At 48.7% G+C, this 17,685-nt stretch overlaps 1 protein-coding gene across 6 annotated transcripts in view; it reads left to right on the plus strand.

The window, feature by feature from the left end:
• The window catches only part of myo7aa (myosin VIIAa), a 216,788-nt gene that overhangs the window by 111,540 nt on the left and 87,563 nt on the right, over positions 1-17,685 (plus strand). For all 6 annotated transcript variants that reach the window (XR_005463131.1, XM_038817836.1, XM_038817837.1 and 3 more), the window contains 5 exons: positions 2,013-2,223; positions 3,846-3,981; positions 9,260-9,366; positions 13,810-13,947; positions 15,620-15,778. Coding sequence is in view for 5 of the 6 variants with exons in the window: in XM_038817836.1 (XP_038673764.1) it covers positions 2,013-2,223; positions 3,846-3,981; positions 9,260-9,366; positions 13,810-13,947; positions 15,620-15,778 (751 nt within the window). In the remaining variant the exon portion in view is untranslated. The remainder of the gene's footprint in view (positions 1-2,012; positions 2,224-3,845; positions 3,982-9,259; positions 9,367-13,809; positions 13,948-15,619; positions 15,779-17,685) is intronic.

Consider the following 17,685-nt stretch of genomic DNA (forward strand, 5'->3'; position numbering starts at 1 on the left):
GGGGGGGTTGCTTCTGCCCATCAGTGGGGGGGTGGGGGGGTGCAGATAACATGTTGGTTTAGCATCTCCTCTCCCACCATCAACAGTGCAGTACTCCCAGCTGAGATTATGGGTGGGATTCTCCGACTGGCGCTGGAATTGGAATTGGCTGAAAATCGAGGATGGCGCCCGGGCGCCAAACGGAATGCCGTGCTCCGACCCCGTGACAGAGACGTGAATGTGTTCTACGCCGCATGCCGGCGTGGAAATGCAAATTGTACAGTAAAGGCCGTTGGCGTATCAACGGGCCCTACCCGCCATTTTCCGGGCCTCCCGCGATGCTCCACCTCCGCCAGCAGGAATCACCGATGGCGAAGTTCACTTGTGGTATTTCAAATCGGGAAACGGGCGCCGTGGCTGCTGGGGTTGTGGGGAGGTGGGGGGGGCAACAAACCGTCTCCAACATCGCCATAGTGTGCTGACAATTGTGCATCTTCCAAAGGAGTGCTGCTGTTTTTTCAGAGATTCTTGGAGTCCGCAGAGCACTGGAATTGTGCTAGTTCCATGTGGTGCTGGTGCTCGCTCAGTAACGGCACCTGAATTAGTCCGGGTCTGGCACGTCCACGTCAAACACTCTCTCTATTCATTCCCAGTGTCGGCACTTAGCTTCTCAAATGGAGAATTAGTTCCTATATTCTTGAACCCTTGTACTTGGAGACTAGTGTGCTTTTTTCCCTTTTTATTTCCTTTATGGATGTGGGCATCGCTAGGCCAGCACTTGTTGCCCATTTCTAATTGCCTGCGGGAAGGTGGTGGTGAGCTGCCGCCTTGAACCGCTCCAGTTCATGTGGTGTAGGCACACCCACAGTGCTGTTAGGGAGAGAGTCCCAGGACTTTGGCTCAGGTGACAGTGAAGGAACGGCGATCTGGCAAACCACTGTTACACCTGTATTAGGTGATGTAAGGTAGGACCTGTACTACAGGTTCGCCGGTAGCCCCTGCCTGCTGGCTCCGCCCAGTTGGAGGAGTATAGATATGCGTGTCGTCTATTCGGCATTCATTTCGCCAGCTGCTGTGGGAGGCCACACATCTTACTGCAATAAAGCCACAGTTGTATCCAACCTTAGTATTTGTACAATTGATCGTGCATCAGGCGATATATTTCCAAGTCAGGATGGTGAGTAACCGGAGGGGAACCTTCAGGTACTGGTGTTCCCATGTTTCTGCGTCCCTTGTCTTGCTAGATGATAGAGGTTGTGGGTTTAGAAGATTCTGTCGAAGTAGCTTTGGCAGACACTCCGCGCGCGCACACGCAGAAACGCTGACGTGCTCACACTGACACACGTGCACTGACACACGCGTGCACACACTGACATGCGCGCACACACACACTGGTGCACTGGCATACGTGCGCGCGCACTGGCATACGTGCGCGCGCACTGGCATGCGTGCGCGCGCACTGGCATACGTGCGCGCGCACTGGCATGCGTGCGCGCGCACTGGCATGCGTGCGCACTGGCGCACGTGCGCGAGCGCACACTGGCACGCGCACACACACTGGCACGTGCGCACAGACACGCGCGTGCACACACTGGCGCCACACAGGCGCGCGCGCACACAGACACGCGCGCAAACACAGGCGCGCGCCCGCGCGCAAACAACTCTGGAAACACTTCACTTCCCATATTAATTACAACTTGAGAATTTGAATTCTGATTGAAATCTCCAGGATTATCTTCACTAATGTCTTTGCTTTTATGGGATCTCTTTGGCTTTTATGTGACTCCAGTCTCACACCAGTATGGTTAGATCATAACCATCCTCTGAAGTTATCCAGCAAATGCTTGAGCACCACTTTCACTGGGCAGCTAAATGCTATTCCTGCCAACGATACCCATGTGCCAAAAAGGAGTTTCTTTATGCAAAAAAATATTTGACCAGCCTTCCCATGTCAGAAATGTGCTTGTAGGGATTAGACCCACATCAGATTCATTTGCCAGCTGGTTTAATCTTCTCCTTCTGTTTCACCGTAGCTTTGAGCAGCTCTGCATAAACTTCGCCAATGAAAACCTGCAGCAGTTTTTTGTGCGGCATGTCTTCAAGCTGGAGCAGGAGGAATACAACCTGGAGAACATCAATTGGCAGCATATTGAGTTCACCGACAACCAGGACGCTCTTGACATGATTGCGCTCAAGCCCATGAACATAATTTCCCTCATCGATGAAGAGAGCAAATTTCCTAAGGTACGGGGTTAACTGCAGTGCGGCTACATTCATGGCTGGGTGTCCCAAGAGAGGGAGCACGCAGTGTCTACCATCAATACCTTCCGTGCCCGATGAGAACCTTGGGGATGAGATGTCTTACCTACCCTCTTAATCACGCTATGATTTGATGTTTTAAGTTTCATTTGTGATTTGGTTTTTTTTTATGATGTGGAGATGCTGGCGTTGGACTGGGGTAACCACAGTAAGAAAGTCTTACAACACCAGGTTAAAGTCCAACAGGTTTGTTTCAAACACGAGCTTTCGGAGCACTGCTCCTTCCTCAGGTGAATGGAGAGGTTTGTTCGCTGGAACATGTTCCAGCGAACAAACCTCTCCATTCACCTGAGGAAGGAGCAGTGCTCCGAAAGCTCGTGTTTGAAACAAACCTGTTGGACTTTAACCTGGTGTTGTAAGACTTTCTTACTGTGTTTTTTTTTAAGCCAATGTCCCTTCAAGGGTAATATGCCCCTCTGGTTATCTGATTTAGTTTAATTGGTTATCTGTTTTACTCAAAGTAGGAGTAGCTGTGGTACTGTACTACTTTTTTAAGCAAACTGAAGTGGTAGAGGAGCAAATAAGTATCAGCCCAATTAGTATTGAGTATTCCCTAACCCCACCTTCCTGGTTCCTGTGGATCACTTCATAAATTCAGGAAATGCCTTGTATTCTTCCACCGCTCCCTCCCCAACACACCTCCCTGTCAACCAGGCCTTACCGAGGTACTTTTCCCAAAAACCCATGGTCCAAGACTGGGCCAAAGTTTTCCAGCAACTTCCGCTGGTGGGACCTTCTGGTCAGCTGACCCACCAGGGAGGACGTGGAAAAATCCCGCCCACCAGACTTAAAACTCCCTCATTCTCAAGTCTTGTAATATCTTTCTGTTGAAGAAAGCTGTGATTAATATTGTCCCCGGCCACCACCACCATTCTTCATGTGCGATGTTGGTTCGGTGAGACATCCCAGCATGGGAGATACCCAAGAGAAACTTCTTTACCCAGAGAGTGGTGAGAATGGGCAAGTATCTGAGATGGTTTGGCACAATGCAATTTTGAGGAAGCTTAATAAAAGAGTACGAGTGTGCTCACATGTGACGCCATCACTGGTACGGAGGCCCTAATGGTCGGTAATTTGGACTGTGGGAGGAAACCAGAGCCCCCGGAGGAAACCCACGCAAACACAGGGAAAACGTGCAAATGACACACATTTACCCAGGGCCGGAATTGAACACAAGTCGCTGCAGCCGACACCGACCTTGTTTTCAGCCAACGTCCAATCCTTTTCTGCCAAGACTATGGGTTGGAATAAGAACTCTCGACTACATCCCCTTTATACCCAGCCATAAAGCCAATTGCTGTTCCCCGACAGGAGTCCTCACTAAGGTTGTCAAACATGCCCCAGACCTTGGCCTTCCTTTGCTGTACGTGTTCCACCCCTAAACGTTTTGGGAGAGCGAGGCCATTAAATCGTATTTGTTGCGACATGGTGTGAATTTAAAACCCATTTAACTGGGGATGTTGAAACTGTGTTGATGGAGTATGTGCATCCTAAAGGGCATTATCTTTCTATTGTAACCAATTCTTTACCAAAATATCTCCCGACAGGGCACAGACACGACGATGCTGAATAAACTGAATTCTCAGCACAAGCTAAACACCTACTATATCCCTCCGAAGAACAACTATGAAACCCAATTTGGCATCAGCCATTTTGCTGGAATAGTCTACTACGAAACCAAAGGTAGGTTGCTGTGTGAAATGTAATGAACTGCACATTGCAATGACAGGGGTATTTTGAAATCAGATTCTCAGTTCGGCCAGAATATATTTAATCTGTTCTCTTTAACCCCCATTATGTCTCGCGTCACCTCTCAGTCTTGATGATTTCTCGGGTATAACCTTTGAGAGGGGACCATCATATCAGATTGTGAGCTATTTGGGCAGAAAGAGTTGGTTCTTTTAACATTCTGATCCTAGAATCAAACAGTGCAGAAGGAGGCCACTTGGCCCATTGCATCCGTGACGATACTTTGCTCATAAGAAATAGGAGCAGGAGTAGACCATGGGTGGCACAGTGGCACAGTGGCTGGCACTGCCACCTCACAGCGCCAGCAGCTGGTGTTCAATTCCGGCCCTGGGTAAATGTGTGACATTTGCACGTTTTCCCCGTGTTTGCGTGGGTTTCTTCCGGGTGCTCTGGTTTCCTCCCACAGTCCAAAGATGTGCAGGTTAGGTGGATTGGCCATGATAAACTGTCCCTTGGTATCCAAAATTGCCCTTAGTGTTGGGTGGGGTTAGTGGGTTACGGGGCTAGGGTGGAGGCGTGGGCTGAAGTAGGGTGCTCGTTCCAAGAGCTGGTGCAGACTTTATGGGCCGAATGGCCCCCTTCTGCACAGTAGAGAGTGGAACTGCACTGCACTGTGACAAAGAAGCAAATCCGCGTGTTTCTCAACCGGAAACCCTGCATGAACAGGGTATTCACTGCTTGCTGAAGTCTAGGTCTGAGGTGTTCAAGTCAGGCGACCCTTACCTCGACAAGAAAGCCAGATATGATCTAAAGAAATCCATCAAAGATGCCTAAAGACCGTACTGGACCAAGCTCGAGTCCCAGGCTAGCCACATGGATCCCCGCCGACTATGGCAAGGTCTGCAAGACATAACGGGCTACAAGATGAAGGAATGTAAAATCGTCGGCTCCAACGCACCCCTCCCTGATAAGCTCAATGCATTCTATGCCCACTTTGAGCAAGAGGTCAGCGAGAGCGAGTCCTCCACCCCAGAAGCCACGGATGAAGTTGTATCTGAGATCAGCATTGCAGACGTCAGAGCAGCCTCCTCGAAGGTCAACCCACGGAAAGCCACTGGCCCGGATGGGGTACCTGGACGAGCACTCTGGTCTTGCGCGGATCAGCTGGCGGGGGTATTTGCAGACATCTTCAACCTCACTTTACAACAATCTGGAGGTCCCTATCTGCTTCAAGTAGACGACCATCATCCCTGTACAATAAAATGCCAAGCAGCGTGCCTTAATGACTATCGTCCAGTGGCTCTGACATCCATCATCATGAAGTGCTTCGAAAGGTTAGTCATGGCACAAATCAACTCCAGCCTCCTGGATTGCCTTGATCCACTACAGTTCGCCTACCGCTGCAACAGGACCACAGCAGACGCCATCTCCATGGCCCTGCACTCTACCCTGGAACACCTAGATAACATAGACACCTATGTCAGACTCCTATTTATCGAATTCAGCTCGGTCTTCAACACCATCATTCCTACGAAACCCATCTCTAAACTCCGTGGCCTTGGCTCCTCCCTCTGCGACTGGATCCTGAACTTTCTAACCCACAGGCCACAATCAGTAAGGATAGGCAACAACACTCCTCCCTGATCATCCTCAACACCAGTGCCCCACAAGGCTGTGTCATCACCCCACTACTATACTCCTTATACACCTATGACTGTGAGACCAAATTCCCCTCCTTCTCGATTTTCAAATTTGCTGATGACACCACCGTAGTGGGTTGGATTTCAAACAATGACGAGCCAGAGTACAGGAATGAGACAGAGAATCTGGTGAACTGGCACGACAACAATAATCTCTCCCTCAATGTCAACAAAACAAAGGAGATTGTTATCGACTTCAGGAAGTGTAGTGGAGAACATGCCCCTGTCTACATCAATGGGAACGAAGTAGAAAGGGTCGAGAGCTTCAAGTTTTTAGGTGTACAGATCACCAGCAGCCTGTCTTGGTCCCCCCATGCCGACACTATAGTTAAGAATGCCCACCAACGACTCTACTTTCTCAGAAGACTAAGGAAATTTGGCATGTCAGCTACGACCCTCACCAATTCCTACAGATGCACCATAGAAAGCATTCTTTCTGGTTGTATCACAGCTTGGTATGGAGCCTGCTCTGCCCAAGACCGCAGGAAACTACAAAAGGTTGTGAATGTAGCCCAATCCATCACGCAAACCAGCCTCCCATCCATTGACTCTAATTCCCGCTGCCTCAGAAAGGCAGCCAGCATAATTAAGGAGCCCACGCACCCCGGACATACTCATTTCCACCTTCTTCCGTCAGGTAAAAGATACCAAAGTTTGAGGTCACGTACCAACCGACTCGAGAACAGCTTCTTCCCTACTACCATCAGACTTTTGAATGGACCTACCTCGTATTAAGCTAATCTTTTTTCTACACCTTGCTATAACTGTAACATTATATTCTGCAGTCTCTCCTTCCTTCCCTATGTACGGTATGCATTGTTTGTACAGCATGCAAGAAACAATACTTTTCACTGTATACTAATACATGTGACAATAATAAATCAAATCAAAAAAGGGATCCTATGATTGATTCAATGCTTCGAGTCTACTCTGCCGTTCAATAGGATCATGGCTGATCTTCTCTGCCAGGAAAGCACCTCTTTCCTGCACTGTCCTTGTGTTGCTTGATGTTTTAACCTGTAGCAATCCGCTGATCTCAGTCTTGAACATATTCAACAACTTGAGCCCTCTCTTGAGGTGAAGAATTCCAAAGATTCACCACCCTCTTGAGTGAAGGAATTCCTCCTCACCTTGGGCATAAATAATATAGCCGTCATTCTGAGACTATGTCCTCTGGTCCGCGTCACCCCACCACCACCACCATCCTCCCAGGGAAAATGCTTATTGCATTTATGCTGTCGAACCCTGTAAGAATTTTGTACGTTCAAATGAGATCACCCCTCATTCTTCTAAACTCCACAGAATTGCACCCTCTCTGTGGAAAGTGTGTCAGTCCTTGGATAAGGAGACCCAATCTGCGCATAATACTCTAGAAATATCTATCCAATGAATTCCACTCCCCTGCTCCTTCCCCACAGACCTGTCTTGTTATGCTCTTGGCATAGCATAAGCTGCTTCCTTGATGTTCACTCTGACAAAGGAAGGTTCAGGCGTGGAGATAACTTCAACACGTTTATTTAAACTGTTAACAATTCTCCTACTCTGGTTCGCCTCTACTGTTAATCCTTCTACAGCTACTCAGACTGACAAACCAGTCTGCTACAATCCACGTGGTGGGTGTGATGTTGAATCAACCCTGTGTCTGTACTCACTGAGTGTCTCCACTGGACAGAGGAAGATCATGTGTGCTGTGTCCTTTATATATGGGTTGGCGTAATGCCACCCTGTGGTAGTGTCACCTCTGTGTATCGTGAATGCCCATTGGTCGTGTCCTATCTTGCTGACCTATTGGTTGAGTGTCTGTGTGTCATGTCTCTGGTGCTCCCTCTAGTGTCTAGCTAGTCTACGTGTACTTACATTAACCCCTTGTGTATCTACAGTGATGCATATCACCACAAGACCGATAAGTGTTCTCTTTTCATTCACGGTGCTATTTCAAGGGAGATCAGGAGGTTCTCCCCAATGTTCTGGTCAATATTTATCCCACAATCCTATAACCCAATATGCAAGTTATTTATTAGTTATGGCATTGTTTGTGTGAATTTGTTGTGTGCAGATTGGCTTTCATGTGACTTACATTACAGCCATGGCTGCCTGCCATAGGTACTTCATTAACTTTAAAGGTCACCTGTGTGCGAGAAAGGTGCTATATGAATGCAAATAGGTTATTTTCCGGGTGTAAACCTGTCTTGTTGCCTCGTGCTGTTGGGTCTCCTCCTCCTCCGGGTACCAGGCCCTAAGAGGGCGGTTGGCGCCCAAGGACTTCCATTGGATAGGTTCATGATTATTCGCAAAGTACCGTTGGTGGTTTGCTGTTGCCTTCTGCAGAATGGCTGGCCAGGAAACTCTCCCTGCCTGCCAGGGAAATGGGGTTTGAACCCAGGGGTAGGGACGCTACTGCGCCACAAGGCCTCCCTTGCTGTTAGGTCTATGTTGCCCAGTTTCCCTGCATCAGGAAATTCCATCTACAAGGTACCTGTAATCATACCGTGACTGACTGTGTAACACATTGGAACAATGGTTCAGCTTCAGTGAGCTCAAGGTCATTAAGCCATGGTGATTTAGTCTTTAATTCCTTTTTTATAAATGGAGGCATGAATTTTGGACATTTCCCCCCCCCCCCCACTTTTATTTTTTTCATGGGATGGCATTGCTGGGCCAACGTTTGTTGCCCATTCCTAATTGCCCTTGAACTGAGCTGTTTGCTCGGCCATTTTGAAGGGCAATTAAGAGTCAACCACATCGCTGTGGGTCTGGGGCCACATGTAGGCCAGACCAGGTAAGGACGGCAGATTTCCTTCTCGCAAGGGACATTAGTGAACCAGACGGGTTTTTACAAAATATCGATGATTGTCGTTACTAGTTTTACATTCCAAATGTACTAATTGAATTTAAATTCCACCAGCCGCCATGGGGGGATTTGAACTCGTACCCTGAGAGCGTTAGCCTGGGCTATTGACATGGCCATTATGCCACCATCCCCCTCACCGAAGGGCTTCTGAGGGAAGTAGGCAGCACCGTAGCAAAGTGGTTAGCATTGTTGCTTCACAGCTCCAGGGATCCTGGTTCGATTCCCAGCCTGGGTCACTGTCTGTGCGGAGTCTGCACGTTCTCCCCGTGTCTGCGTGGGTTTCCTCCGGGTGCTCCGGTTTCCTCCCACAAGTCCCGAAAGACATGCTTGTTAAGTGAATTGGACATTCTGAATTCTCCCTCGGTGTACCCGAACAGGCTTCGGAATGTGTCATCTGGGGGATTTTCACAGTAACTTCATTGCAGCGTTAATGTAAGCCTACTTGTGACACTAATAAAGATTATTAATAATAATCGCTTATTGTCACAAGTAGGCTTCAATGAAGTTACTGTGAAAAGTCCGTCGTTGTGGTTATGATTAGCCCTAATGCACCAGAGCAAGCACACTAATCTAACATGGACACCCCAGAAATAGTCCATGAATACTCAAAGGAGAAGCTGTTTTCTAACCAGTCACATTAAACTCCATTCACGACATTGGCCAGAATGGCCCTGTCACCTGACGTTGCTCTCCAAACACTCATGAGCGTTTGTTTTTCCAGGTTTTCTGGAGAAGAATCGGGACACACTTCATGGGGACATCATTCAACTGGTCCACTCCTCCAAGAACAAATTCATCAAACAGATCTTCCAGGCTGATGTAGCCATGGTAACTAGCACATTTTCAATTAAGGGAACTAATTTTCTCGGTGCATCTATCTGTGATATTTAGAGCTGGTCTCCAATATTTGTAACACAATTCAACCTGTTGCTTATCTAACAATCTTGAGAAGGGAAGAGATGCATGCATCTGATAAGATCAGTGGTTGCTTTTTCCCCTCTTCTTGGGACATGCGCATTGCGCCAGAACTTGTAGCCCATTCCTAAATCCCCTTGAGAGGTGGTGGGGGTGGATTGGTCTTGCGTTTCTGCTTATTGTACTTCTTCCGTTGTGGCCTTTTGGTGCAACTGAATGGAATGGTTCCTCGGCCATTTCAGAGAGTGGGTAAGAGTCAACTACATTGCTGAGAGTCACAGAGACTAGACTAGGTAGGATTTCCTTTCCTAAAGGACTGGGATGAACCTGATGGGTTTCAATGACAGCTGAGCAGTTTCGTGGCCACCTTGACTTTTATTTCATTAACTGAATTCAAGTCTCCATTGAGAATGTGAACTCTCATCTCTGAATCATTAGTCCAAGCCTCCGACTTACTAGCCCATCATCGTAAATTACCCCTAGGTCACACCCGTTATGCAATAAGAAATAGGAGATAGGAGCAGGGGTAGGCCATTCGGCCCCTTTACCCTGCTCCGCCATGCAATAGGGTCATGGCTGATTGTGTTGAATTAATGCCTGTCCCCCATAAACCTTTGAGTCTTTTGTCAATTAAAAGTCAGTCTAACGCTGCCTTGAATATATGCAGTGATCCAGCCTCCATTGCTAACTGTGGAAGAGAATGTTACGTTCTTTTTTGAAAAATATGGATATTTTTTAAGAAGTTATTCTATAAAAGAAATTATAAAATAATTAACCCCAATTACAATATGAAAGACTAAGACTGACTAGCAAAAACACAAACTATCTTAACCCCACAGAACTAAACTAAACCCCTTACAACTGACGGTGATTTGCTCTTTAAAGAAGAAAATGAATGGCTCTGTTTTGGGTGGAAACCTTCCACCGACCCCCTGATCGTGTACTTGACCTTCAAGTGGGCGAGGGAGGGGCAGGGTGGGTGTGTGCGGGAAGACAGGGTGGGGGACGGCGACGGGGAAGGCAGGGAGGGGGGGGCAGGGTGGGGGAGGACGAGGGGGGGGCGGGCGGAGGATGAGGGGTTGTTGACTACCCCAGAGTCCAAAAATGAAAAAGCGCCCGCCCATGTATAAGTAGATTGCAGGCCATCTCTTCTGTGATGGTTCCCTACCCTAATTTAAAAAAAATAATTTTTATTAAGGTTTTCATAAAATATTACCAACAAAACAATATTAACAAAACAACCATGAGAAAAACCCAAGAACAACAACCACCCAACTACAAAAGCAACTACTAAAACAAAAAAAGCAAACAACAAAAAGGAAAGAGATAACACCCGCCACATCCAACAAACCCATGTACACTGTTCTCCCTCCCACCCAACCAACCCCCCCCCCCCCCCCCCCGGGGGTGCTGCTGCTGCCGGCCTATTTCCCTACCGTTCCACCAGGAAAGGCTGCCACCGCCTAAAGAACCCCTGTACTGATCCCCTCGGGGCAAATTTCACCTTCTCCAATTTGATGAACCCCGTCATGTCATTGATCCAGGCCTCCACGCTTGGGGGCCTCGCATCCTTCCATTGGAGCAAGAACCTCCGCCGGGCTACTAGGGACGCAAAGGCCAGAACACCGGCCTCCTTTGCCTCCTGCACTCCCGGCTCCACTGCAACCCCAAAAATTGCGAGTCCCCAGTCTGGCTTGACCCTGGATCCCTCCACTCTCGACACCGTCCTTGCTACCCCCTTCCAAAACTCCCCCAGCGCTGGGCATGCCCAAAACATATGGGCGTGGTTCGCTGGGCTCCCTGAGCACCTAGCACACCTGTCCTCGCCCCCGAAAAACCTACTCATCCTCGTCCCAGTCATGTGGGCCCTATGCAGCACCTTGAACTGTATGAGGCTAAACCTCGCACAGGAAGAGGAGGAATTCACCCTTTTCCAGGGCATCCGCCCACGTCCCCTCAATCTCCTCACCCAGCTCCTCTTCCCATTTACCCTTCAGCTCCTCCACCGAGGCCTCATCCACCTCCTGCATTACGTGGTACACGTCCAAAATCCTCCCTCCTCCAACCCACATCCCCGAGAGCACCCTGTCCCGTACCCCACGTGGGGGAAACCGAGGGAACCCCTCCACCTGCCGCCTGGCAAACGCCCTAACCTGCATGTACCTAAACATGTTCCCCGGGGCAGCCCAAACCTCTCCTCTAACTCACCCAAGCTCGCAAACCTCCCATCTACAAACAGGTCCCCCAACCTCCTAATACCTAACCTGTGCCAGCCAAGAAACCCGCCATCGATGCTCCCTGGAACAAACCGGTGGTTCCCCCGTATCGGGGACTCCATTGAGCCCCCCATGCCGTCTCCATTGCCCCCAAATTTTGAGGGTAGCCGCCACCACCGGGCTCGTGGTATACCTCGTTGGAGGGAGCGGCAACGGCGCCGTTACCAGCACCTCCAGGCTCGTGTCCACACAGGACGCCATCTCCATCCTCTTCTGTGCTGCCCCTTCCCTGTCCATTACCCACTTACGCACCATCGCTGCGTTGGCAGCCCAATAGTAGGTTCCCTACCCTAATAATCAACACACACTTTCGGTATCTTTGTGACCCCCCTCCCCAACCCCCACAGGAAAAATTTAGTGAACCCCGTTTCTCGGCACATTGAGAATTTCTTATCTTCCATCTCCCTGAATTACCAGCCACCAAACCACTTTAACCCAAAACCCGCCGTGAGCAGCTCCCTCCGCTGGAGACAGAATCGGTGACGATCTCTCTACCCGCCGACGAACCAGCATAATTTTGACAAGTAAAAAAAAAACCTTTATTGCTTCATTACTGCGCGAGTGTGTTTATTTCTCCTCTTGGCTGAACGGGCTAAATACTGTACAGGCTGGAAATCGGAAATAAAAACAGCAAATGCTGGATAAACTCAGCAGGTCTGACAGCATCTGTGGAGAGAGAAACAAAGATCTGCGGAACTAATGTTTGGTCTTTGCGCCATCTTGAGTAATGTTGAATCAGATGAGCACTAGGGGAAACCTAGATCGGTCCCTGAGGGAGAAAGGGTGGAGTTGCGTAAAGCGAGAGGAAGCTCATGAGGAGTCTAAACCCCAGCATGGATCGATTGCCCCAAAATCCATCTTTATGCTCACATTTCAATATAATTTGATTTCATTTACATGTGAAATAATTCAGACAGGAGGTTCCCTAAATGACCCGTGGCTTTGCTGTAACTTCAATGTAAGGCAGGGGTTTTCAAATAGTGGGTCAGGACCTCCGATGGGGGTCACAGTTGGGGGTTGTATGGCTCCCCCTCCTCTGAGGCACTAGTGATGACTGTGGAGAGGAGGCCGTGGTGACTGGAGGCTCTGGTGGGACGGTACAGGACCCAGTGCATCCCTGTCACCAAATAGTGAGGGATGGATGCCGAGCATCAAGAAAGCACGTTTGAGTGGGCCTGGGATTATTGTGTGCCAACCTGGGCAGGTTGGTGAACAATTTTATAGAAGGAAGGAAAACTTCGGAGGAAATCATAGGTTCCAGTGTAAAACAGTGAGAAGTCTGACAACACCAGGCTAAAGTCCAACAGGTTTGTTTCAAACACTAGTGTTCGGAGCACTGTTCCTTCCTCGGGTGAAGTGGTGCCTCCTGCTTCGTCAGCAGTGCTCCGAAAACTAGTGTTTGTAACAAACCTGTTGGACTTTAACCTGGTGTTGTCAGACTTCTTACTGTGCTCACCCCAGTCCAACGCCGGCATCTCCACATCAGAGTAAAACCGGTCATGGTCATAATGCTGCATCAGGAAAAGTCTCCTGTTTTCAAATTCTCTTGTGACCTCTCCTCCCGAACTTTAAAACCTCCTCCCAAATACCCCCATCCTCCGATTTTCCTGTCTCCAATTTTGACCTCTTTCACATCCTTTTTTTTGTACCAGGTTTTGGAATTTTCTCTGTTACCCTCTTACCTGTTTGATCAAGCTTTGGGTCACCTGCCCAGATACCGGCTTATGAGCCTGGTGTCAAAGTTTGTTGGGTAACAACACCCACTATGAAGCACCTTGGGAAGTCTTATGACAGTCGGAGCGATCTACAAATCCAAAAATGTTGCAGGGCGACCATTTCCTGCTTGGCTCTTTCCAATGAGTAATTTTATTTGTCTTTCGAGCATCTTGGAGGGGTAGGGGGGTCGAGAGCGACGGAAGAATCAAATGGTTCCCTCCTTCCCCTTTTTTCCATTACGGCAGGAGTTAATGGAAATGCTCACCGCAGCACTTGTACCAATGGAATGTGTCTCTCTTGCTGTTTCATTGCTTCCTGTGTTGTTTTTTTCAATTTTTATTTCCATTGTCTTCCTTCCTCCCAGGGAGCAGAGACGAGGAAACGGTCACCAACCCTCAGCAGCCAGTTTAAGCGCTCGCTGGAACTGCTGATGAGAACACTCGGCGTCTGTCAGCCCTTCTTTGTTCGCTGCATCAAACCCAATGAGTACAAGAAGTCTATGGTAGGAATTGTCAAAACCTCTCCCTCCGCGATGGGTTACCGTTAAATCGGCGCGACACCTTTGGCTGAAGAAATAGTAAGAGGATATAAGTTGCTGAGCTTGGTTGAAAAGCACCGGCCCAATAGATGGGAAAGGAAGGCACTTGTTTGCAGCACGAGAGGCTTGTGAGGAAAAAGGCTTTGAAAATCTTGGGAGCTGTTACGGTTCTCCGAGGGAGGAGGCTTTAAAAAGAAAACAAACATTGGGAGACATTTAGGGGCTGGTTTAGCTCACTGAGCTAAATCGTTGGCTTTTAAAGCAGGCCAGCAGCACAGTTCGATTCCCGTACCAGCCTCCCCGGACAGGCGCCGGAATGTGGCGACTCGGGGCTTTTCACAGTAACTTCATTGACGCCTACTCGTGACAATACGTGATTTTCATTCATTTTTTTTTCATCTGTGTGGAATGCATTTGTAAACCGGGGACAGGTTTAGCTCAGTGGGCTGGACAGCTGGTTGGTGATGCAGAATGAAGCCAGTAGTGTGGGTTCAATTCCCGTACCGGCTGAGGTTATCCATGAAGGCCCCGCCTTCTCAACCTTGCCCCTCGCCTGAGGTGTGGTGACCCTCAGGTCAAACCACCACCAGTCAGCTCTCCCCCCTCAAAGGGGAAAGCAGCCTATGGTCGTCTGGGCTTATGGCACATTTATTTATTTATTTTTATTTTTTTAACATTTTAGTGTACCCAATTCATTTTTTCCAATTAAGGGGCAATTTAGCGCGGCCAATCCACCTACCCTGCACATCTTTGGGTTGTGGGGGCGAAACCCACGCAAACACGGGGAGAATGTGCAAACTCCACACGGACAGCGACCCAGAGCCGGGATCGGAACTGGGACTTCGGCACCCTGAGGCTGCAGTGCTAACCACTGTGCTGCCCCATGCCTGTTTATTTTTAATTTATTACATAAACCCAAAATGGGGTTTATCATTATACTAAAATCTCCCAGGGTGTGGCTGTGTTGAAGATATTTCCAGAGTGTGAAAGATAACTACGAAAAAGCAGCATTATGCGCGTGGAAAGCGGTGGGGGGGGGGGGGGGGGGGGGGGGGGGGGGGTTAGTTTTGAAGTGCAGTTAATTGATCAATTCTCCCATACCAGCAATGACCCTCCCAAGTGCACACTGAGTTGAGAAACTAGTTAACCTAGTTACTTTGGTTAAGGGAAGTGTGTTCACTGAAATATCCCGGGGCGGGGGGCTGCTCCAAAGATGTGCAGGTTAGGTGGATTGGCCACACTAAATTGCCCCTTAGTCTCCAAAAGGTTAGGTGAGGTTACTGGGTTACAGGGATAGGTTGAGCTTAAGTCGGGTGCTCTTTCCAAGGGCCAGTGCAGACCCGATGGGCCGAATGGCCTCCTTCTGCATTGTAAATGATTCCATGTGCAGGTTAGGTGGATTGGCCATGATCAATGTGCTGGGATAAGGCGGGGGAGTGGGCCCTGGTAGAGTGCACTTTCAGAAGATCAGTGCAGCCTTGATGGGCCGAATGGCCGCCTCCCACATTGCAGCGATTCTATGGATACACTGGGATCTTCCTGAATCACGTGACTCCCTCTAATGCTGCATTAAGCAGTGCCCCACTGTGCCACCCAGGCTGAATTGTAACGGTGATGTCTCTTTGCCACCTGACAGTTATTTGACCGGGAGCTGTGCGTCCGCCAGCTGAGATATTCTGGAATGATGGAGACCATTCGAATCCGACGAGCCGGTTATCCCATTCGCTACACCTTTGTGGAGTTTGTGGACCGATATCGGGTGCTGATGCCTGGAGTCAAACCAGCTTACAAACAGGTAAATGACAAATCACAAACCAGCTTATAACCAGGCAAATCACAAACTAGCTTACAAACGGGTAAGTCACAAACCAGCTTACAAACGGGTAAGTCACAAACCAGCTTACAAACGGGTCAATCACAAATCTCCTTCTTCAATAAAACCTTCTCACTGGAGGTTTGACAGTCCGCCATTTATTGACCATCCCTAATTGACCATGTGGATGTGGCGGTCGGCTGCCTCTTTGAACTGTTGGTGTAGGTTCAAGGAGTGACGGTCACATTGTGGCTATGTCGCTGAATGAGTAATCCAGAAACCCAGCTTCATTGTCGATTGACATGGGTTCAAATCCCACCACGGCAGCTGGTGGAATTTATATTTGATGAATAAATCTGGAATTGAAAGCATGTATATAAGTGAGCGTAAAACTATCTTTTGATGGTTGTAAAAGCCTATCTGATTCACTAATGCCCCATGAGTGAAGGAAATCTGCCGTCCTTACCCGGTCTGGCCTACATGTGACTCCAGATTTACAGGGATGCGACTGACTCTTAACTACTCCTCTGAAATGGCCGAGGAAACCACTCCATCTCGGGACAGTTAGGGATGGGCAACAAATGCCCACCCCCCCCCCCCCCCCCCCCAAAAGCTTGTGCAAATACTCTGCTGGCGTCACTGCCTATCATGTGACATTTCACCAGCCAGTGGTGTTACTCGAATACATAACAGTTAGTTATTCATCAGCAGTCTGGTTAGGAAATTTATAAAGTTTCACTGTTCCCCTCTTCTGGTGCCCACGCTTGTCTGCATTCGGAGTCGGTGACAAGGTGGAGGGCAGGAGAGATTAAATGACCAGTTTCATGATGCAAGGCCAGACGTGAGAAGGGAACTTTAAGCAGTCGAGATCAGCAGGCTGTACAACCTGCAATCCTGTCTGAGGGAAGAGCGGATTCCTGCCCTCCCATGAGCTCTGCAGTAATGCAGCCTGTTGCTGCATCTGGAGTGATTTTAAGTGCTTGACTGTTGACTCCATTAAAGAATCGCTCAGCCCATGTTGCGATATTATTGTTACACGGATTTTGTTCTTTGCTCCAGGTGTTGATGTAACGGGCACAGACTTGTTTTAAATTCTTATTGATCTTTCATAGAATCCCTACAGAGCAGAAAGAAGCCATTCAGCCCATAGTGTCTACACGTACCCTCTGAAAGACCATCAATCCTGGAGTACCCTCCCTAACCCCATAACCCAAACTTTTGGACACTTAAGAGGCACTTTAGCGTGTCCAGTTTGTTGTGTTATGCTTCTTCATGTAGCATAAGCTGCTTCCTTGATGTATACTCTGACAAAGGAAGGTTCAGTCTTGGAGATAGATTTAACACATTTATTGAACAGTTAACAAACCTCCTGCTAATCTTACTATAGTAACTCAATCTAACTAACCAGTCTGCTCTAAGCCATGCGTTGGGTGTGATGCTTCCTGATCTGCCCCTGTCTCTGAGTGTCGCCTATGGAGAAGAGAATGAACATGTGTGCCCTGTCCTTTTATATGGGTAACCCCCTTGTGGCAGTGTCACCTCTGGGTGTGTCTTGACTGCCCATTGATCGTGTCCTATCTTGTGTTGATTAGCTGTATGTCATGATTATTTCTTTGGTGCTCCCTCTAGTGTCTATTTAGTCTTAGTGTATTTACAGTGATGCATATCACCACACAGTCCACCTAACCTGCCCATCTTTGGACTGCGGGAGGAAACCCACGCAGACAGGGGGAGAAAGTGCAAACTCCATACAGACAGCGACCCGAGGTCAGAATTGAACCCGGGTCCCTGGCACTGTGAGGCAGCAGTGCTAACCGCTGTGCTGGCTTACCTTAGTCCATGGGGGTTGGTTTGGCTGTTTAGTGATGCAGAGCGAAGCCAATATGGGT

Source organism: Scyliorhinus canicula, chromosome 14, assembly GCF_902713615.1.
Source record: "Scyliorhinus canicula chromosome 14, sScyCan1.1, whole genome shotgun sequence".
In the NCBI taxonomy this organism is placed as follows: domain Eukaryota; kingdom Metazoa; phylum Chordata; class Chondrichthyes; order Carcharhiniformes; family Scyliorhinidae; genus Scyliorhinus; species Scyliorhinus canicula.